Here is a 23,642-nt window from a genome sequence, read left to right on the forward strand (position 1 = left end):
GATGTACTGCTGCACACTGACTGACTGCACTCCTTAATGCAGATAAACAAACAACCCCATTCAAAGTAAACACATGAAAGTTCTTCCTCTTTAGAGCTACTAGACCTAGTCCCAGAGAGATTGACCGTCACTGTTGGACCGTGTGGCCTACTGTATGGAACTGAAGGATGTGTCTGACATTGGAATGAAGTGAGGCAATTCTTTTTTTTTTTTTATGTACTTTTTACCCCATTTTCTCCCCAATTGTGCTATCCAACTGGTAGTTACATTCTTGTCCCATCACTGCAACTCCCGTACGGACACGGGGGAGGCCAACTTCGAGAGCCTCGCGCCCCCCGAAATACGACCCTGCCAAGCCGCACTGCTTCTTGACACACTGCTCGCTTCACCTGGAAGCCAGCCGCACCAATGTGTCGGAGGAATCACCGTACAACTGGCGGCAGTGTCAGCGTGCACGAGCCCAGCCTGCCGCAGGAGTCGCTAGGACAAGGACATCCAGGCCGGCCAAAGCCTCCCCTAACCCGGACGACGCTGGGCCAATTGTGCGTCGCCTCATGGGTCTCCCGGTCGCGGACGGCTGTGACACAGACCGGAATCGAACCCGGATCTGCAGTGACGCCTCAAGCACTGCAGTGCCATATACCGCAGCGCCACTCGGGAGGCCTTGAGATGAGGCCCTTTGACCTCCACGTGGAACAATTTGTTGGGTTATACCTCTGTGGTCGATGGGATCGATACTGCCCATGTTGAAAGGTACATGTTCTGCTGCTGATTTCATCGGTTACAGCCCTATTCAGGACATGAGAATGCAGATATCCATCTGATCAAACACTGACCTGGGCCCGGTTTCCCAAAAGCATCTTAAGGCCAAATTCATTGTTAAAACCATTGTTGTAACGATGAACACAGCCTTAACATTTGTTTGAGAAACCGGGGCCTGGTATCAGGTCCAACACCAGTCAGCCGTGTGCAGAGGACAGAGCAGATCAATAGATCATAAAACGTTGGGCCTCTAAACCCAGAAGGGTGTTTCTGTTTTCTCATTGAAAACCATACTCGACACTGACCCAGTCTCTGCTTGGGATGAACCCATCTCATATAACTAAGTGTTCCCTCTACAAATTCAATTTCGATTTTTGGAACCCTTATAAAAAATATTATTATTATTATAAAAAATAAAAAAAATGTAACCTGTATTACTATTCTCACCATGCCAAGTTCATTCCAATCCACACTGACCCGTGGTGTTGAGGTTGGATTAGAAACCCTTCTCTTTCCAAGGGATCATAACAACAAAGATGCGATCCCTAGTCACTGGTGGAGCCACTATGAAGAAGAGCTAGCTCAACATCGCTGGCTTGTTTAAAGGACTATGGGGAGCGTGTCGTGTCGTAAATTGGTTAGTAGAATGGGTAAATCCAATCAATGGAGACTCCATAAAGTGCCTGACACAGGCAGTGATGCGTGGCTCTGGGAGAGAGACAGAGGCGGGGAGCGTCAGTGACTGTGCCTCGCCGCTGTCCTTCACGAATCGCTGGCCATGCTACTACTGCTCCAGGATGTGGATGCTTCTCTGTGTGCTTGGATAGACAACTCTCCCTCTCTGACTCTCACAGAGCAACCCCCCTTCCTTCTAAAAACAGTCTTTATTCACAGCTCTCTACGCCTTTTCTCTTCTGTTGTCATTCATTAAACTCGTATGCAACAGGTACCAAGTAAGGGTCACATACGGACCTGGGACCGCCAACACAGTAAGTATTCAGGGTTTATCCAGAAATCCACAACTGTGCACACAGACACTGGTCTGCTGCCTCTACTCTATTGGATAGAGCTATTTGTCAGAGGAAGCTGCGACAAGGGCGACAAGGGCAACGGCAGCTCCCCGGCAGGACTTGCCCACTGAGGTGGAGGATGAAATGGACTGTCAGTGTATTCTGCTTGTGTACATCTGGGCCTGTGTACTAGTGTGTGTTTTGTGTGTACAGATATAGGATCTTAAATTTGATCCAGTTTGCTACAGCAGGAAAATAATCGTATAGCAACAGGAAATGTGAATTATATTTAATGGTTTGTTTTTTTTCTTCTCCCCAATTTCGTGGTATCCAATTGGTAGTTACAGTCTTGTCCCATCGCTGCAACTCCCGTACGGACTCGGGAGAGACGAAGGTCGAGAGCCGTGCGTCCTCCGAAACACAACCCAGCCAAGTTGCGCTGCTTCTTGACACAATGCCCACTTAACTCGGAAGCCAGCCGCACCAATGTGTCAGAGGAAACACAGTACCACCTGGCGACCGTGCCCGGCCCCCCACAGGAGTCGCTAGAGCGCGATGGGACAAGAACATCCCTGCCGGCCAAACCCTCCTCTAACCCGGACGACGCTGGGCCACCCCATGGGTCTCCCGGTCGCGGCCGGCTGCGACAGAGCCTGGACTCGAACCAGGATCTCTAGGGGCACAGAGACCACTGCGCCACTCGGGAGGTGCCTTAAATTGACATTTTTTAAGGGGTTAATACATTTTCTGTTTGGGCAAATCAAGTCTGACATTTCTAAGTGGAAATTACAAACTTTATAAGCCTTTTTAAAACTCAAATACACTATACGTTTGCAGGCCTCCGTCCCCGCATGAGGCCTTTTGCCTTTTGGTAGACCATATTGGTAAATAAGAATTTGTTCTTAACTGACTTGCCTAGTTAAATAAAGGTTAAATAAATTAAACATTTATTGCTGTGCAGGAAAAATCTCAGCAAGAAAATAGTGATCAAATTAAAATCCTCCATCTATAAAGTGACTGTAGAGAGTGATGTGCCAGTCTAGTGTTGTGATGCAATAGTCTAGAGAATGAAGTGTGGGACATACAGAACTCACAGGGTCGGCTAAGAGAGCAGCTTTAGAGGAGAATAAATATAAACAGTAAAAGACCTGTTAAAAAAATTGTCATTTTCTTTTTGTGGATTCATCTGATGGATAATGTGCTTATTTAATTCCAGGGCTTAGTTCAAGAGCTTCATATAGCCTATAGTGGAGATAAGGGATTCTATGCAGACTTTTGTTCATCCAATGCACATTACGACATCTTCATGAGGGCTTTTACATGATCGTCATTTGGCGAGAAGGCTTTGGGGTTTGTTCCTTTAATGTCTGTGCTTGTGAGAGACCGTGGAGCAGAATGAGAACTTAGCTATCTCAGTTGCTGGCTGTCGCCATGAGTTAGGTGGGATTTCTTGTTGTGTTAGGATTTATGTCACCCTGCTATCATGCTGTAATGTTTTAAGAGGTGGCATGTTGCTACTTTGCCGCCAGGCCGGTGCATGGGCTGTAGACTTATCAGACAGATGGGTTGATAAGGGACTGAGTGTCCGGTTCATCGTTCCACTTCATTGAGCAGGACACCAGCATGGCTCAGAGGAAATAACATCATGCGCCCGCGAGGCCAGATGTCTGAGCCATCTCTGACATCCTAATGAGAGCTGTGGGAGATGCCCTCTCTCTGTTCTTGGCTGCATCAGTTTGACCTGAAATCTGACAGCACTATAATTCAGGGCTGCATGGTGCTGTTGATGTGCTCTGAATGAGACTCTGTTCCAGGACTGTAGAGTGGAGCCAACAGAACAGCAGGGTACTGTAGTGTACATGCATGAGAGCCTGTAGCTGATCTGGGTTGACAACTGCCTTCCCAGGCCCAAGTACTGTCAAAGCATGTTCAAATCCTCCACCAGTCCAGTCCCTCTAGATCCTACCCTGGAAATGCTGTCTGACGGCTCCCACATTTAACCGCCTCCGTATCATCATCGTCATAAAAAGAGATACAACCATAGAGAACCATGGAAACCAAGCCAACGTCACAAGAAAAGAAGAGCCACTCTAAGCTGTCAGTTGACGTCACACACGGAGCAGGCCTGGCTGCCTCTTGACAGGGGGAAGCCACATGTTATGCCACCACACCACGCCAGCGGCTACAAATCAATTAGCAGTCCTACACTGACAGCTGAGCAGTCCTACACTGACAGCTGAGCAGTCCTACACTGACAGCTGAGCAGTCCTACACTGACAGCTGAGCAGTCCTACACTGACAGCTGAGCAGCCCTACACTGACAGCTGAGCAGCCCTACACTGACAGCTGAGCAGTCCTACACTGACAGCTGAGCAGTCCTACACTGACAGCTGAGCAGTCCTACACTGACAGCTGAGCAGCCCTGAGCAGTACACTGACAGCTGAGCAGTCCTACACTGACAGCTGAGCAGTCCTACACTGACAGCTGAGCAGTCCTACACTGACAGCTGAGCAGTCCTACACTGACAGCTGAGCAGCTGAGCTGAGTCCTACACTGACAGCTGAGCAGTCCTACACTGACAGCTGAGCAGTCCTACACTGACAGCTGAGCAGCCCTACACTGACAGCTGAGCAGCCCTGACACTGACAGCTGAGCTGAGCCCTACACTGACAGCTGAGCAGCCCTACACTGACAGCTGAGCAGTCCTACACTGACAGCTGAGCAGCCCTACACTGACAGCTGAGCAGTCCTACACTGACAGCTGAGCAGCCCTACACTGACAGCTGAGCAGCCCACTGACACTGACAGCTGAGCTGAGCCCTACACTGACAGCTGAGCAGTCCTGACACTGACAGTGACAGCTGAGCAGTCCTGACAGCTGACACTGACAGCTGAGCAGTCCTACACTGACAGCTGAGCAGTCCTACACTGACAGCTGACAGCTGAGCAGTCACTGACAGCTGAGCAGCCTACACTGACAGCTGAGCAGTCCTGACACTGACAGCTGAGCAGCAGTCCTACACTGACAGCTGAGCAGTCCTACACTGACAGCTGAGCAGCCCTACACTGACAGCTGAGCAGTCCTACACTGACAGCTGAGCAGTCCTACACTGACAGCTGAGCAGTCCTACACTGACAGCTGAGCAGTCCTACACTGACAGCTGAGCAGCCCTACACTGACAGCTGAGCAGCCCTACACTGACAGCTGAGCAGTCCTACACTGACAGCTGAGCAGCCCGTGATGCTGCTTTCTTTTTCCTCAGGCCTAATCTGGGCTGGTGTTGACCCTAGGCTTCACATCTGCCAGACAGGCAGTGACACACATTTACATTGACATTTAGCAGGCTCTTTTATCAAGAGCGACTTAGAGGAGCAATCAGGGTTAAGTGCCTCGCTCAAGGGCACGTCGGCAGATTTTTTCACCTACTTTGCTCGGGGATTTGAAACAGCAACCTTTTCTTTTACTGGCCCAATGCTCTTAACTTCTAGGCTACCTGCCGCCACACACACACACACACACACATCATAAAGTGTGTGTGCACACAGACAGTCTTTCTACCCGCTAACGTTTGTATTTTACTATTACCTGTCTTCAGGATGACCACCTGCTCATAGTTGAGTAATCCACAAAGGAAGTGTGTGTGTGTATATGATATCAATCTCCTCCCAGACGGTTTTGAAGTCTAGTTATCTGTTATGTTGGACTGCTCTAATGGTAAGTCATAGTCATATCCAGCCTGCTGCTCTGACATCATTCAACTACCTTTGTTTGAGGCTTATTTGAAGGACGAGCTTCAGCTGTCAATCATCTGCAGGCTGCAGACATGAAATAAAAAATTCCATCTGTATTCCCGGAGATGCATTATATATGAGGGTGGTGGAGTAGTCAGAAGACCTTTAAGACCAAAGTCAACGGATGACTACTGGACATGGGAGAAAAGTTTCCTTCTGCAAAATGGTAACCCTCGGAGTACTTTCAAAGTTGTGTCAGATTGACAGCTATTGTAAAACCGGAGAGAGGAAACACAGTCATCTATATATTTTTCTACTATATCCTTGTTTTCCCAAATCCTCTTCTCACATTTGATATGTACCTGTTTGAGCCCTTTACATGTGTGAGTTTAATTCTGTATATTTTAATTCAACACTCAATATTACACACCAAATGCAGAAACAAACCAATAAACCAGCAGAAAAACCTCCAGAAATATGGACTTGTCAAATTCCAAAAGAGAGCGGAGAGTAATATCTCTATGAAAGCTCCCTTATCTGTTGTGCTGAATTGAAATGTGAGTGAGGGTGGTTACTTCCTGACTGACAGCTTGGAGAGAGGTGGAGAGAGAAAGGGAAAGGAGGATGTGTACTGGACTGAACAAAGGCTGCAGATGTTCCTCAATGCAGCGAATCTGCATCCTAACTAGAGAGGAGGAGAACGTAATCAGCTCACATAGTTCTGTCTGTCACTCACACACAGATCTAGACACTCTCTCTCTCTCTCTCTCTCTCTGTCCTCCCCCCTCTCTCGTCTCTGTCCTCCCCCCTCTCTCTCTCTCTCCTCCCCCTCTCTCTCTCCGTCTCTGTCTCCTCTCTCCGTCTCTGTCCTCCCCCTCTCTCTCTCTCTCCGTCTCTGTCCTCCCCCTCTCTCTCTCTCCGTCTCTGTCCTCCCCCCTCTCCTCTCTCCGTCTCTGTCCTCCCCTCTCTCTCTCTCCGTCTCTGTCCTGTCCCTCTCTCTCTCTCTCTCTCTCTCTCTCTCTCTCTCTCTCTCTCTCCTCTCTCTCTCTCTCTCTCTCTCTCTCTCTCTCTCTCTCTCTCTCTCTCTCTCTCTCTCTCTCTCTCTCTCTCTCTCTCTCTCTCTCTCTCTCTCTCTCTCTCTCTTCCTCTCTCTCTCTCTCATTTCGACATTTTGACTTCGAATCTCTCAATATCTCTTTCTTTTTATTAATCCTCAGGTAGATCATGGGGATATGACTGCTGAACTAGGCTAGTTCACCAAAGTAAACTTTTGTGACATTGTAGGACCAGTGTCACACTACCTAATTGATCAGTAAAAACAGAGTAATAAGACATCGCTGGCTTTGAGATAGACGGTTCCTGCTCTCCCCCAATGGCTGGGTATCATCTTCCCTGTGTCCCGGTGTGACGCTCAGCTACCTGATAAACTCAGCTACCTGATTAACTCTCCTAATTGAAGGGCCAGTTTGAGTTAACACTGGCTTCAAAGAGGCAATAGTTAGAGCCAGTTTTATAGGCCTTTTCTTGCCCAGGGACCCCCTCCCAGGCAAACCGGCAACCCAGAGACCACATCATGCATTTGCCCAAAATCACCAGGTGAATGATAATCGCAAAGGAGAAGTAATCAACATTTTAAAATTCATAGATTTGGTAGATAGTTTTTCATTATTTTGACCTACCGACCTTATAAAATCAGAAGGGCAGCTAAGAGCAGCTATTTAGCTGGTTACACAAAGGTCAGCAAAAAATGTACAGTACCAATCAAAGGTTTGGACACAGCTAATCATTCCAGGGTTTTTCTTTATTTGACTATTTTCTACATTGTCTACATCAAAACTATGAAATAACACAACATGGAATCATGTAGAAAAGTGTTAAACACATCAAAACATATTTTAGATTCTTCAAAGTAGTCACCCTTTGCCTTGTTGACAGCTTTGTCACACTCTTGGCATACCCTCAACCAGCTTCATGAGGAATGGTTTTCCAACAGTATTGAAGGAGTTCCCACATATGCTGAGCACTTGTTGGTTGCTTTTCCTTCACTCTGCGGTCCAACTCATCCCAAACAATCTCAATTGGGTTGAGGTTGGGTGATTGTGGAGGCCAGATCATCTGATGCAGCACTCCATCACTCTACTTCTTGGTCAAATAGCCTTTAGACAGCCTGGAGGTGTGTTGGGTCATTGTCTTGTTGAAAAAAAAAATATTGTTCCACTAAGCGCAAAGCAGACGGGATGAATGCTGAGGTAGCCATGCTGGTTAAGTGTGCCTTGAATTCTAAATAAATCACAGACAATGTCACCAGCAAAGCACCCGCACACCATCACACCTCCTCCTCCATGCTTCATGGTGGAAACCACACATGCGGAGGTCATCCGTTCACCTACTCTGCGTCTCACAAAGACGTAGCAGTTGGAACCAAAAATCTAATATGGACTCATGAGACCAAAGGACAGATTTCCACCGGTCTAATGTCCATTGCTCGTGTTTCATGGCCCAAGCAAGTCCCTTCTTCTTATTGGTGTCCTTTAGTAGTGGTTTCTTTGCAGTAATTAGACCATGATACCCTGATTCACGCAGTCTCCTCTGAACAGTTGATGTTGCGATGTGTTGTTTACTTGAGATGTGTACTCTGTGAAACATTTATTTGGGCTGCAATCTGAAGTGCAGTTAACTCTAATAACTCTAGACCCTCTGGGTCTTCCTTTCCTGTGGCGGTCCTCCGAATTGACTGAACTTCATGTCTTAAAGTAATGATGGACTGTAATTTCTCTCTGCTTATTTGAGCTGTTCTTGCCATAATATGGACTTGGTCTTTTACCAAATAGGGCTATCTTCTGTATACCACCCCTACCTTGTCACAACACAACTTATTGGCTCAAACGCATTAAGGAAATACATCTTTTTTTTGGTTACTACATGATTCCATATGTTATTTCATAGTTTTGATGTCTTCACTATTTTTCTACAATATAGAAAATAGTTTAAAAAAAGGAAGAAAAACCCTGGAATGACTAGGTGTTTACATTTTTGACTGGTACTGTATGTCCATGTCAAGAAAGCTTACCAGCAGCCAGCGGCACTGGTAGCCTACTCACCGGTGCTTTTTCAAAGCCTATGTCAGATACTAGTGTAATTTGCTCAAAATTAGGAGTTGAGAAATGAAGTTGACATAATTATAAATATGATCCTCTTCTTTACCGTAGGAATAGTAGTTCATTATGTTGTTGCTAGTGAAATTCATAAAAACATTGAAATAAAAATAAAAATAGGGCCTACCGAGTGGTGCAGCGGTCTAAGGCACTGCATCGCAGTACTAGAGGCATCACTACAGACCCAGGTTCGATCCCGAGCTGTATCACAACCGGCCGTGACCAGGAGTCCATAGGGCTAGTCACAATTGACCCGTCGTCATCCGAGTTTGGGGAGGGTTTGGCTGGTGCGGCTTTTCTTGGCTCATCGCGCTCTAATTACTCCTTGTGGTGGGCCGGGCGCCTGCAGGCTTGACCTTGGTTGTCAGGTGAACTGTGTTTCCTCCGACACATTGGTGCGGCTGGCTTCCGGGTTAAGCGAGCGGGTGTTAAGAAGCGTGGTTTGGCGGTTCATGTTTCAGGAAGACGCATGACTCGACCTTCGCTTGCCGAGCCCTTTGGGGAGTTGCAGCGATGAGACAAGATAGAAATTGGAGAGAAAAAGGGGAGTAAAAAAATTAATATATATATATATATATATATAAACCCTGTTATAGGTAAATAAAAGAGTGCCATCCGTGCAATGGAGACAAAAGCATATCAGTCTGACTCAGCGAGCTACCGAGCGCCGGCACGTTAACCATAATAGCACCGGAGCCTCAGGAACCAGAGGCGGGTGCAGTTTGAAGATGAGTTTAAAAAGATCAATGCTGGGTCTAGGCTGGGCGCTGAATGCAGCAATTAGCTGTGTCTCTGGGTCCCACCGTGGGCCTTTATCTTATAATTTCATCCTGTGAGTGACCCAGACTTAAAGTCAATACCACAGTGAGGCCGCTCGATAAGAGCTCAGGGGATCTGAAGCCGGCGGAAAACAGCTCCTGTCACCACCTGACGTACAACACACCAACAAGGGGAGGAGGGTGGGGTTGCTCGAGTCTGAGCCTTGTCAAAAGTCACCCTATGGACTTGGCAGCAACACCCCATCCATTATTGATTGCATGTTGATAGAACCCCAGAGACTGTTGTCCTTACTGTACTTCCATTAGGGCCAGATGAATCACCTGCTCTTGCTCCATCAATGCCCACCTTCTTCAATGTCCAACACTGAGAAGTCAATCAATCCCAACCTCATCTGTTCCCATTCCCTCCCTCTCTAACCCCCTGACACCATCCCTCTGATCACCACAACAACACAGTCAGAGTGTGAGTGAACCCCAGCCCATCTTTTCACTGCACACAAAGACAGTTTATCTACCCATAATCCTTCCGAACACCTCCCCCATTACTATGTTCACAGGCTTTCTTCCGGCTGAGGGCTGGAAGACGCGGCTCGTGTTTCAAACAGTCACAGGTGAACTGTGAGACAGCAGAGTTTGCTCTGCATGCCCACCAGTGGGTTATTGTGTGACACCAAAACTGGGTTGTAAAGGGAGGATGTCCACGCTGCTCCGAGCGCTCTTGCAGATGGGAGGAATATGTTAGAGCAATAGGAGGACAGAGCTGGTCTCTCTGGGTTCCCGGCGTGCACCGTCAGAGGCGCGCGAGCACGCACTACTCAGTGTGCTACTTGACGCGTACTGTACGCCACAGCAGGAGCAAGAGGGCACAGGCAGCAGTTTGCCATTCGTAGTTAATTACCAGAGTGCTTGCTCCATCTCCGGCCACTTGACGACTTCAGCACACTGCTGATCTACCAGTGCTTTACTGAAGAGAAACAACCAACAGCTCAGAAAAGAGAAGAGGACAAATCCTACTGGGGTCAGTCATGTGAGACGAGGGAGTGTATATGCGAAAGTTGGTGTATGTGGGCAAATATGGCAGTGTCTCAGTGTCTGGGCCTGACGTTATAGGCAGAGGAGCAGTCATAGCTCACAAACTAAAGCAGCCCACCAGTGGGGCTGTGAGGGAGAGATGGGACGAGAGAATGAAGGAGAAGGGAATAACTGCTTCTCCTTTAATTAAAACCCAGCAGGCAGGATTAAATGGCATGAAAGTAGCTTTTTAGTGGACACTTTCCGTTTTTCAAAATGTCAGCTTCCCAAATGTCAGCCATCACTGCAGCCACACTGCTTCTCTTTCTTCTAGGCTGGGGAGGGGAGCCACACAGAGAAATGAGGTAAGGAGTTCAGTTAAAACACCCAAAGGATGCTGGGAGATGCATGCCCTGCAGTCATTCGTGTTTGTATTGATGCGTGTGCAGTTGTCTAACGCAAACTAATAGGGATGTAGCCTGCAGTCATCAGAGCATATACACCGCTGCCGACTCTTGTCTCAGGGAATGAGGATGTGATATCCTGAAAACAGTCCAATATAAAAACCTCATGCGCTCTTCTTCGGCCTAATGCTGAGAGGGCATACAATTATGCGGTGATGAAAAGGGGAGATCTACATGAAAAGTTCTCAAACAGAACTGTCGAGTCTAAACAGAACTGGAGAGAAACAAAAGGCGTGTCCACAGAAAAGGAATACAAAGCACGCATACAAACGTGGATGTTCACAGACATGGACTCATGCGCACGCACACACGCACACACGCACACACGCACACACGCACACACACACACACACACACACACACACACACACACACACGCGGTGAGAAGTTCCGACTCACCAATCACTTTGACGAAGTACGCGTCGGCTTCAAAGTTGTTCTTCAAAGCGTGGATGATGAAGCCCTCTTTCCCCTCTTCTTTGCTGAGCACGATCATATCCAATATTCCCTGCAAATGAGAAAATGGTAATACACGACGGACAAAAAGGAAATGGAGGCAAAGCTTTCTTTGACGGTCTCTTCTGATGTACCACTTCATCCCCGTTATGGACAGAGAACAGATCCTCCATTACAGCAGTTATCTGCACTCCTCTCACACTCTTTGTCAGGGAATTACAGAGAAAATGAGCCAACTCCCAGAGACAGGAGTGGAATATAGATATAGAGATGGATAACTACTCCCTCCACGGAAACGAGGAGATGGGGCATATTGCACTAAAATACATATCATAAATAAATCACACAGCCAAAACAAACACATTGATTATGTAAACTCTAAGCAGGCAAGGCCGTCTTGGATGCGGTAATGAAAGAGAGGGATGACGGGAGATAGGCGGTGATGGGTTAAGTCAGAGCGAGACAGAGCTCTCAGGGAGAAGGATGGGGAGGGAGGAGTGGAGGAAAACTTTGACTAAATAAGACGTAAGCTGTCCCAGATGGTGAATCTTGGTCAGGATGAAAGCTACGTGTCTGTTTAAAGATTTAAAGAAAACAACCAGATTTGAGATGCAGCAGATCCCACTCTCCAAATCTCCTGAAGAGCTGATGGGCCCAACCCGTCTTATCTACACCTCTCGACCGCACACATCTCATCTCAGAGGGGAGCTGTGCTGTGAGCTGATTGGGCTCCTAAGGGGACAATGACCGTGCTCTGTCTGTCAGGCCCTGTCGCTTCACTGTGCCAGGGCTGGGCTGGCATCCTGCGCTAGTTGTGCCCTGCAGTGACAAGCTCATCTTGGCACACCCTTCCGTCGGCCCAGAGTGGGATTAGGAAAGAGAGATGCTGCCGTAATCTGCTGGCCAGCGTGGGAGAGAGTGCCCCATGAGCGCGCCATTTCCAGCCTCATGTAGCTACCGCCGCTGAAGCCTCTCAGGGAGACTGTTGACAAAAGAGGATCCAAAGCCACCCACAAACAGGACAATTAACAAGGACTAACCATACTGGAAGACACATTGAAAAGAGCCAATTCTTGCAGACATAATGAAAACACTCCCAATGGATTTCTGTGCCATTTCAAACTTGGAATTTGTGGGGGTTGTCATACAAATTGAAACAAAATCCCACTAAACCCTGCTCTGCAATGATATAAATGAGACTACATGACAAACTTGGATGAAGGTCAGGTTGACCTAACCTGACCTATCCACAGCAGTAAACACAGCTGCTGGTGGGATCTAGACTACAAGACAGAGTCGAAAAATGGCAATACTAAAGTCATTGAGAGCGGCCAGTCTGCCAGTCTCCCAGTCACAGCTGGTGTAGCAACAACTCTGCTGCTGGTTAATTGGTTAATGATGAGATGTGAGACCCTGAGGTCACCAGTGGTCTTCCTTTAAATGAGCAGAGCCCTTGCTTGTGTTACAGTGTCGAGGCGTAAAGACAGGAGCCTGGGCTAATTAGAGAGAAAGAAAGCGAGAGAGAGAGAGAGAGAGAGAGAGAGAGAGAGAGAGAGAGAGAGAGAGAGAGAGAGAGAGAGAGAGAGAGAGAGAGAGGAGGAGAGGAATAGAATGGGATAGGGGGATGTGCTCACATCCTCACAGATGTCAAATAAGGTGGCAGGGGGGAGCGAGAGCGAGAGAGAGCGAGAGAGAGATAGGGGGATGTACTCACATCCTCATAGATGTCAAAGAAGGTGGCGATGGCGGCCCCGGGGATGGCCCCCAGGTCAGACTGGTCCCAGTGGACACGGAACATGCGACCCACATCCTTACAGCTGGCGTTGTCACACGGAACATTCTCCAGGAGGAAGGCCTGCTGACCACTACAACACAGAGGAGAGAGGGGGAGATGCTGTTAGGGACTGTACAAACACATCCTGCGTTAATCGATGGATACTGTACACACACACACACACGGACAGGAACACAAACAAGGACGGACAAAACAACAGAGGTAGGTACTCGTCGAAAGATGCTACAACATAATTAAAACATAGCTGAAAATTGACAAGAGCAGGGTTGTCAAACACTCTTTGCCCGCGGGGCTGCATTCGGTCTTCACCGAGGTCTGGAGGGCCACACTGAAAATTGGTTAAATTTTCGCTATGTAAAAATCTGCTAGAAATAGTCCTCTATCCCTCATTTTGGGAGTTTTGATACTCCCCGGCTGTCTAACTTTCATTGTGGTGATCTTTAGCAAGCTAGACACAGTCAAGAAACTGTATAAATGTAGGTCCATTTTCATTCCTATACAGTTTCCATTTGGGTTTAGTTATTTTAAAGTATATTGATTTTTTTAAATTGTATTTTATTTCTTTATTAAATGTTTTACTCAAACCACCCGCGGACCGAATTGGGCCGTACGTTTGACACCCCTGGACTAGTGAAAGGGAGCAACGATACAACAGAGGCCTGTGCAGAAAATACTCAGCTAATAGGCAATTAGTAGCCGTGTCCACAACGGAGAAAGAAACACACGACTTGTTTCAATCCATCTCAAATCAAATCAAATCAAATTTTATTTGTCACATACACATGGTTAGCAGATGTTAATGCGAGTGTAGCGAAATGCTTGTGCTTCTAGTTCCGACAATGCAGTAATAACGAGCAAGTAATCTAACTAACAATTCCAAAAAAACTACTGTCATACACAGTGTAAGGGGATAAAGAATATGTACATAAGGATATATGAATGAGTGATGGTACAGAGCAGCATAGGCAAGATACAGTAGATGATATCGAGTACAGTATATACATATGAGATAAGTATGTAAACCAAGTGGCATAGTTAAAGTGGCTAGTGATACATGTATTACATAAGGATGCAGTCGATGATATAGAGTACAGTATCAACGTATGCATATGAGATGAACAATGTAGGGTAAGTAACATTATATAAGGTAGCATTGTTTAAAGTGGCTAGTGATATATTTACATCATTTCCCATCGATTCCCATGATTAAAGTGGCTGGAGTAGAGTCAGTGTCATTGACAGTGTGTTGGCAGTAGCCACTCAATGTTAGTGGTGGCTGTTTAACAGTCTGATGGCCTTGAGATAGAAGCTGTTTTTCAGTCTCTCGGTCCCAGCTTTGATGCACCTGTACTGACCTCGCCTTCTGGATGGCAGCGGGGTGAACAGGCAGTGGCTCGGGTGGTTGATGTCCTTGATGATCTTTATGGCCTTCCTGTAGCATCGGGTGTTGTAGGTGTCCTGGAGGGCAGGTAGTTTGCCCCCGGTGATGCGTTGTGCAGACCTCACTACCCTCTGGAGAGCCTTACGGTTGAGGGCGGTGCAGTTGCCATACCAGGCGGTGATACAGCCCGCCAGGATGCTCTCGATTGTGCATCTGTAGAAGTTTGTGAGTGCTTTTGGTGACAAGCCGAATTTCTTCAGCCTCCTGAGGTTGAAGAGGCGCTGCTGCGCCTTCCTCACAATGCTGTCTGTGTGAGTGGACCAATTCGGTTTGTCTGTGATGTGTATGCCGAGGAACTTAAAACTTGCTACCCTCTCCACTACTGTTCCATCGATGTGGATGGGGGTGTTCCCTCTGCTGTTTCCTGAAGTCCACAATCATCTCCTTAGTTTTGTTGACGTTGAGTGTGAGGTTATTTTCCTGACACCACACTCCGAGGGCCCTCACCTCCTCCCTGTAGGCCGTCTCGTCGTTGTTGGTAATCAAGCCTACCACTGTTGTGTCGTCCGCAAACTTGATGATTGAGTTGGAGGCGTGCATGGCCACGCAGTCGTGGGTGAACAGGGAGTACAGGAGAGGGCTCAGAACGCACCCTTGTGGGGCCCCAGTGTTGAGGATCAGCGGGGAGGAGATGTTGTTGCCTACCCTCACCACCTGGGGGCGGCCCGTCAGGAAGTCCAGTACCCAGTTGCACAGGGCGGGGTCGAGACCCAGGGTCTCGAGCTTGATGACGAGCTTGGAGGGTACTATGGTGTTGAATGCCGAGCTGTAGTCGATGAACAGCATTCTCACATAGGTATTCCTCTTGTCCAGATGGGTTAGGGCAGTGTGCAGTGTGGTTGAGATTGCATCGTCTGTGGACCTATTTGGGCGGTAAGCAAATTGGAGTGGGTCAAGGGTGTCAGGTAGGGTGGAGGTGATATGGTCCTTGACTAGTCTCTCAAAGCACTTCATGATGACGGATGTGAGTGCTACGGGGCGGTAGTCGTTTAGCTCAGTTACCTTAGCTTTCTTGGGAACAGGAACAATGGTGGCCCTCTTGAAGCATGTGGGAACAGCAGACTGGTATAGGGATTGATTGAATATGTCCGTAAACACACCGGCCAGCTGGTCTGCGCATGCTCTGAGGGCGCGGCTGGGGATGCCGTCTGGGCCTGCAGCCTTGCGAGGGTTAACACGTTTAAATGTCTTACTCACTTCGGCTGAATGGGGGAAGGGTTAGAACTCCAGACTGTATTGAACAGGGAAATGGAAAAGTTTGGTTGCAAAGCTTTCATTTCCACTCCATTTTCCAACATTTGTTTGAGGTGTTTTTTTTTCTTGTCTTTCTTTCTTCCTGTACTCATTTCTGTCGAGACGGTTGCCCGTGTATACGTCTTCAGATCTTATCCTGAGTGTCGAAGCGGAGCAAGTCTAAAAATAGTATCAGCGTGAAAATGTTCTCTTTTTCCACCTGTCCTTTCATTCCATTCTCTCTCTCCCTCTCTCTTTTCTGACTGCAGCCGTCTTGAGCACTGGGGAGGGAGTGTTGTGGTGGAGAGAACCGGCGGCTATGAGGCTGATAGAAACTCTCACCCTTGAGGACGGCTTGTGTGTGTGTGTGTGTGTGTGTGTGTGTGTGTGTGTGTGTGTGTGTGTGTGTGTGTGTGTGTGAGAGAGAGAGACAAGGTATGAGTGAGAATGTGTTTCCATCTTTGTGTGTCGCTGAAAGACTGAGAAATGTCACACTGCAACGAGGTTCCATCGGTATGCTCACCACATCGCCTAGCAAGATGGAGAGAGATAAACAAACTAGGAAATGGAGACAGTCTCCAACTCCAACACACACACACACAAAAGCATGTCGATGCACATTATGAAGCCAGAGGACAAACTCACACATTCCCTATATTCTCCGTCCCTCTCTTCTCCCACCAGGACACACGTCTGCATATTCATTTTAACAGAACAAAAAAGCCCAGCTTATATCTAACTGGGAGGACGTTGAGACTAAGGTGTTGAAATAACAACCGGCTGTACTTCCAGTACGGAGCCTTCGTCTACCAGGGTTCAATTAAAACTCGATCTGGTGGATAGTGTTCCAGGCGGCTGGATGAAATCACACGAAGACAATTTGAGGACAGGCATCATGCCTCACTGGCACTTTGTACGGGATTGGAAGGACAGGTAAAATGACATGTGGGGAACGTTTGTTTTTGACTTTTCTGGTCATGTTAATACGGACATTGGCACTTTCCTCTCCTGCCGCATGGCCGGATCCAACACACACCACGAGCCTTTAGTTGTTAGAATAACCATCCAGAACTTTGTATTAACGTTAGATGTTTACTAAGGAAGTCTGGGCAACACAAGGCCCTGTCTGGACACAGATTGAAGTCACAAATTGGTCCTAAGTGCCAACCATAATGTGTGGCATGACTAAGTCGAACTAATGCCACTCTGGAGCGCTACCACACGCCCTTATGAATTTGGCACATCAGAGCCTTCATTCAAATGAACAGTTCGATGTACATCTGAATGAACCATGTAGTGTGCAGCTCAACAGAATCTCACACCTGAGACAGGATTAGAAATGTGGTTGAGGCTCTTTTGGCTGTAAAAGCCTAACAAACAAAGGATATTTTTTGTCCTTATTCCAAAATTGGACAGGCAGACAATGGTCTGCAAATCTCCCCTGTGGATGCCAGTCTGAGTGAATGCCCCCAGTGGCCAGCCTCCAGGGGTGGGCACACAGACCTGCAGAGAGGAGTGTTGCAACACACACACTCCTGTGGACAAACCTCATTCCACAGCTCACTAAATACACACACAGTGTCTTGTCCGTCTACAGGCCTGTTGGAGATAAGGATTCCTTCTAGAAGTGGTCAACAACATCAAGCCCAAACTACGTCCTAGAACTGCCTCCTGGGTAAATACAATCACCCCTCTGTCAGAAAGAGAATTTCCCTGGAAGGACACTCAATCAGCAATATCTATTCTCAACTGGATGAGAGTACTAATATTCTGTCTTTGATTGGGTGTCCGCCCCATAATCAGCCCCATATCTCAATCGAACTGATGCCTGTGTTTATCGATCTCCTCTGTGCAGCTAACGATTGCCGTAGAACGTGTTGCAACACGAGAGTGATGCTGACATTTAAGACTTTCAGGCTGAACCTTAGAGATAGCACCCATTGTTATTCACCGCTGTGGGTGTGTTTTAGCTCTCTCTCGGCCTTTTTGTCTTCTGAAAAGCCCGTCTCGCTCAACAGGGGATGTGAGGGCTGTGATGAGCACAAGGTCAGGAGAGGTGCTAGCATTACTGATAAAGGGCAATAGCCTGAGAGCAGAACACGTGATCACACCCAACGAGTCAGCTCCAAAAGCTCGTTCACAAACACACACACACACACACACACACACACACACACACACACACACACACACACAGAGAGAGAGAGAAGTACTCACACCAAAGCTCACACAGAGAGAGGTAAACAGACAGAGATGCAGTACACAAGTCTTGCTCTCCACCAAGTTAAATGATTTACTGCAGCAGAATAATTCAACTGCAGTCACACCTGTACGAGCTCCATCAAATTGAATGTACTTCTCAACCCTCCACAATGACAGAAATTCAACAGTATTACATACTATAGACCAGGGTTTCCCAAACTCGGTCCTACCCTGGGTGTACAGTGCATTCTGAAAGTTGTATTTCCCCTTTTCCACATTTTGTTACATAACATATTCTTAAAAATACGTAAATCCACAATCAATCCACAATACCCCATAACGACAACGCAAAAACAGGTTAAGAAATGTTTGCAAATTTATAAAAAATTAAAAACCGAAATACAGTATTTATATAAGTATTCAGACCCTTTGTTATGAGACTTGAAATTGAGTTCAGGTGCATCCTGTTCTCATTACTCATCCTTGAGATGTTTCTACAACTTGGAGGCCACCTGTGGTAAATTCAATCGATTGGACATAATTTGGAAAGGCACACACCCGTCTATATAAAGTTCCCACAGTTAACATTGCATGTCAGAGCAAAAACCAAGCCATGAGGTCGAAGGAATTGTCCGTAGAGCTCCGAGACAGGATTGTGTCGAGGCACAGATCTGGGGAAGGGTACCAAAACATTTCTGCAGCATTGAAGGTCCCCAAGAATAGTGGCCTCCATTATTCTTAAATGGAAGAAGTTTGGAACCACAAAGACTCTTCCTAGAGCTGGCCGCATGGTCAAACTGAGCAATCGGGAGAAGGGCCTTGGTCAGGGAGGTGACCAAGAACCCGATGGTCACTGACAGAGCTCCAGAGTTCCTCTGTGGAGATGGGAGAACCTTCCAGAAGGACAACCATCTCTGCAGCACTCTACCAATCAGGCCTTTACGGTAGAGTGGCCAGATGGAAGTCATTCCTCAGTAAAAGGCACATGACAGTCCGCTTGGAGTTTGCCAAAAGGTACCTAAAAGGGCTCTCAGACCATGAGAAACAAGATTCTCTGGTCTGATGAAACCAAGGTTGAACTTTTTGGCTTGAATGCCAAGCGTCTCGTTTGGACGAAACTTGCCACCATCCCTACGGTGAAGCATGGTGGTGGCAGCATCATGCTGTGGGGATGTTTTCAGCTGCAGGGACTGGTATACTAGTTAAGGTCGAGGGAAAGATGAACGGAGAAAAGTACAGAGAGATCCTTGACAACAATCTGCTTCAGAGAGCTCAGGACCTCAGACTGGGGGAGAGCTTCCCCTTCCAACAGGACAACGAACCTAAGCACACAGCCAAGACAACGCAGGAGTGACTTTGGTACAAGTCTCTGAATGTCCTTGAGTGGAAAATAGCTGTGCAGCAACGTACCTGTCCAACCTGACAGAGCTTGAGAGGATCTGCAGAGAAGAATGTGAGAAACTCCCCAAATATAGGTGCCAAGCTTGTAGCGTCATACCCAAGAAGACTCAAGGCAGTAATCGCTGCCAAATGTGCTTCAACAAAGTACTGAGTAAAGGGTCTGAATAGTTATGTAAATTTAATATTTCAGCTTTTTATTTTTTATACTTTCGCAAACATTTCTAAAAAAACAAACAGTTTTAGCTTTGTCATTAGGGGCGGCTGGTAGCCTAGTGGTTAGAGCATTGGACTAGTAACCGAAAGGTTGCTAGATCGAATCCCAGAGCTGAAAAGGTAAAAATCTGTTGTTCTGCCCCTGAACAAGGCAGTTAACCCTGTTCCTAGGCAGTCATTGTAAATAAGAATTTGTTCTCAACTGACTTGCCATGTTAAATAAAATAAAATAAAAATGGGGTATTGCGTGTAGATTGATGACGGGGGGGGGAACGATTCAATCCATTTTAGAATAAGTTTGTAATGTAACAAAATGTGGAAAAAGTCAAGGGGTCTGAATGCACTGTACGTTTTGGTTTTTGCCCTAGCACAACACAGCTGATTCAAATAACCAATGCTTGATGAAGAGTTTGTTACTGAATCAGCTGTGTAGTGCTAAAACCAAAACGTGCACCCAGGGTGGGCCCCAGTGTGGGGTTTGGGCGATTCTAAACATCCTTCCTCCCAATGAATCATTTTGTTCTTAGTTTGTTCTGGCAATTTTCACATAGAAACGTCATTGGGAAGAAGGAAGTTTGACGTGCTTTTTACATTTGTATCCCAAACCATTTGTGAGAAAAAAAAACATAAAAGTGGCCATTTTTAGACATGTACATGCCTCCTGTAAGACCCTATGATCTGTGAACCGTACATCAAATCAAATCAAATGTATTTATATAGCCCTTCGTACATCAGCTGATATCTCAAAGTGCTGTACAGAAACCCAGCCTAAAACCCCAAACAGCAAGCAATGCAGGTGTAGAAGCACGGTGATACCGACAACATCTTGGTGTCATTGTACTCCTCATAATATGGGGTATGTCTAGATTCTGAAATACACATTTTCACGTTCATTTATTCAACATTAAAACAATGAATATTAATATCTCGAAAGTACTTATCCCCAAAATGTTTTCCGCCTACGCTGGCGTGGAATCGGCCATAGAAGGCAATAAATACCCTCTCAGGAAAGAGCCTACTTCTGCAATGAGACTGACACTGAAGAGTGAAATCGCACAGGACACAACTGGAGACTGTAGACAGACCCTCGGAGTAATAGAAAGCCTGAACATCAAATACCCACTTCCCCACTCAGCACAGCAGTGTTTCACCGAGGGAAGAAGCATTTTAGCTGTCATCAGCACCCTGTAGCTGTCATCAGCACCCTGTAGCTGTGGACGGGGAAAGATCCAGACAAATCACTGAAATGCACAGAATCCATATTAAAGACGTCTCAGATCCACTCTCATTAGCAAGAGTAAACAGATAGGAGATAAGGTAACAGGTTTTAGACAGATGTGTAACTCTTCGACTGTGTGTGCATCTATGTGAGCTAAAGGGCTCAGCACTGGGCCTGTTATATCAGACACAGAGCCCCGTCCCCTATAATGCAGGTGTGAGTCCTGACCGGGGACCTGCCAGGCCAAAGCACTCTCAGGCTCCTCACTAATTGGCCACTGTGGACCCTCTGAGAGGCCAGACTGACAGGGTGCCTGTTGCCTGATCTCGCTCTCCTCCTCCTCCTCCTCCTCTTCTCCATCCACCAGCCAGCAAAGCCTGTCGGGAGAGGACACCCATCCCAGGGGAGGGTTGAACAGCCCAGACAGTAGTTCACCCCATCTAAGGAAGAGAACTCACTGGTCATTGAAACTCAGCAAGACCAACTACTTCTGTCAATGAATGTGTGTGTGAGAGAAAGAGGGGGAAACAGAAATAGAGACACACAGAGAGAGAGAACAAGAGATATAGGCAGGAGGGTGTAGTTTTAGAGGGAGCTGGGTGATCCATAGAGGCTGAAAATGACAGAAAGAAGCTGTTACACCGTCAGGCACTCACAAAAACGGATTCTGATAAAGAGGCACTTCTCCATATTGTAATTATCATGTGTGTCTCTCTCTCTTGTCCTCCCTACTCCCATCACCCCTGACAAACACTACTGAAACAAAAGCAAAGTGATGAGGAGGCTTCAGTTCCTTCCTGTCTGTCCATCCCTCCCCCTAAGGCTGCTTGATATATATATATAGAGAGAGAGAGACACACACGAGAGAGAGGGAGACACGAGAGAGAGAGACATGAGAGAGACATGAGAGAGACACAGATATAATGTCAGTGAGTGAGACAGAGAGAAGACAAGCGCTTAGAATGACATACTATTCAGTCCTTACCCATTCCACCATAACATATTCAGTGCCCGTCCGCCTAGTGCCTTCTCCTACCCTGGCCAACCTTCAGCCTCCTCCTCCTCCTGGTCCTCTCCCTGCTACTCCCTGAGCACTGTGCCCTCTGATCTCCAGCCTGTGATTATTCATCTAAAAGGACACGGACCCATTTAAATACACCACCGACCACATACAGACTCTTTGTTTGAGAGCATGCCGTTTTCTGAGTATGCCTATATCCTCAAATCTACAGTAAAGAAATAAGATTACAAATTGTGAAAGGGTCATGCTAGTTTTGTTGGGATGAGAGATGTGCACAAACATTATCTCTCTGACATATGCAGCAAAACCACCTTTCAGTCGACAAAGGGCATAAGGGCATTATCTGTCAGAGTCATAGACCACATATGATGGTCAGAGTGCTGGTCTACTGAGAAGAGACCAGCCCTGTCATTCGACCAGGTCAGGGACACAACATTACACATGTCAACATACGCGTGCAACCTCTTTCAAGGAAAGCAAGTGTCTATGACAAGGTCAACATTACATTTCCACCTATTTCCGTGAACTAAAAACCAAATCAACATTCATAACCTCTCCCCCACTGGCTCAGACAGACAATCCTCCTCTCTTTCCAAGGTCAGTTCAGGAGAACCTATGGTGCTGTCAGTGTCACAATAACGCACTTCTGTTCATAGGACTCAGGGATTATAGGTCCATGATAACGTAAATGACATGTACAATATATCTATTTTACAGAGGTATTAGCAGGTTGTGACTAAGCCTAACTTGCTTTCCTAGTCTTGCTACCCACGTATGTGATTTAATGGTATTGCCTAGCAACACCATGGCTTGCGGTTGACGACTCAGTCGGGGTGAATACAGATAGAACACCACAAAGAGCCATGGCTCAGTGTGTGTGTGTGTGTGTGTGGATATAGTACTAGTGGAATGGAAGGTTAGTGTGTGTGTGTGTGTGTGTGTGTGTGTGTGTGTGTGTGTGTGTGTGTGTGTGTGTGTGTGGATATAGTACTAGTGGAATGGAAGGTTAGTGTGTGTGTGTGTGTGCATATAGTACTAGTGGAATGGAAGGTTAGTGTGTGTGTGTGTGTGTGGATATAGTACTAGAGGAATGGAAGGTTAGTGTGTGTGTGTGGATATAGTACTAGTGGAATGGAAGGTTAGTGTGTGTGTGTGTGGATATAGTACTTGTGGAATGGAAGGTTAGTGTGTGTGTGTGTGGATATAGTACTAGTGGAATGGAAGGTTAGTGTGTGTGTGTGAATGTGTGTGTGTGTGTGTGTGTGTGTGGATATAGTACTAGTGGAATGGAAGGTCAGTGTGTGTGTGTGGATATAGTACTAGTGGAATGGAAGGTTAGTGTGTGTGTGTGAATGTGTGTGTGTGTGTGTGTGGATATAGTACTAGTGGAATGGAAGGTTAGTGTGTGTGTGTGGAAATAGTACTAGTGGAATGGAAGGTCAGTGTGTGTGTGTGTGTGTGTGTGTGTGTGTGTGTGTGTGTGTGTGTGTGTAGTACTAGTGGAATGGAAGGTCAGTGTGTGTGTGTGTGTGTGGATATAGTACTAGTGGAATGGAAGGTCAGTGTATGTGTGTGTGTGTGTGGATATAGTACTAGTGGAATGGAAGGTTAGTGTGTGTGTGTGTGGATATAGTACTAGTGGAATGGAAGGTTAGTGTGTGTGTGTGTGTGTGTGATATAGTACTAGTGGAATGGAAGGTTAGTGTGTGTGTGTGTGTGTGTGTGTGTGGATATAGTACTAGTGGAA

General features: G+C 46.8%; 1 protein-coding gene across 1 annotated transcript in view; it reads right to left on the bottom strand.

Moving 5' to 3' along the window:
• LOC112249085 (T-cell immunomodulatory protein) overlaps positions 1-23,642 on the bottom strand; it is a 131,786-nt gene that overhangs the window by 34,700 nt on the left and 73,444 nt on the right. Inside the window, exons 11-12 of the mRNA XM_024418729.2 lie at positions 13,085-13,235; positions 11,314-11,422 (exon numbers count right to left, since the gene is read on the bottom strand). Of these exons, the coding sequence (XP_024274497.1) occupies positions 11,314-11,422; positions 13,085-13,235 (260 nt within the window). The remainder of the gene's footprint in view (positions 1-11,313; positions 11,423-13,084; positions 13,236-23,642) is intronic.

Source organism: Oncorhynchus tshawytscha, linkage group LG04 (assembly GCF_018296145.1).
Source record: "Oncorhynchus tshawytscha isolate Ot180627B linkage group LG04, Otsh_v2.0, whole genome shotgun sequence".
Lineage (NCBI taxonomy): Eukaryota > Metazoa > Chordata > Actinopteri > Salmoniformes > Salmonidae > Oncorhynchus > Oncorhynchus tshawytscha.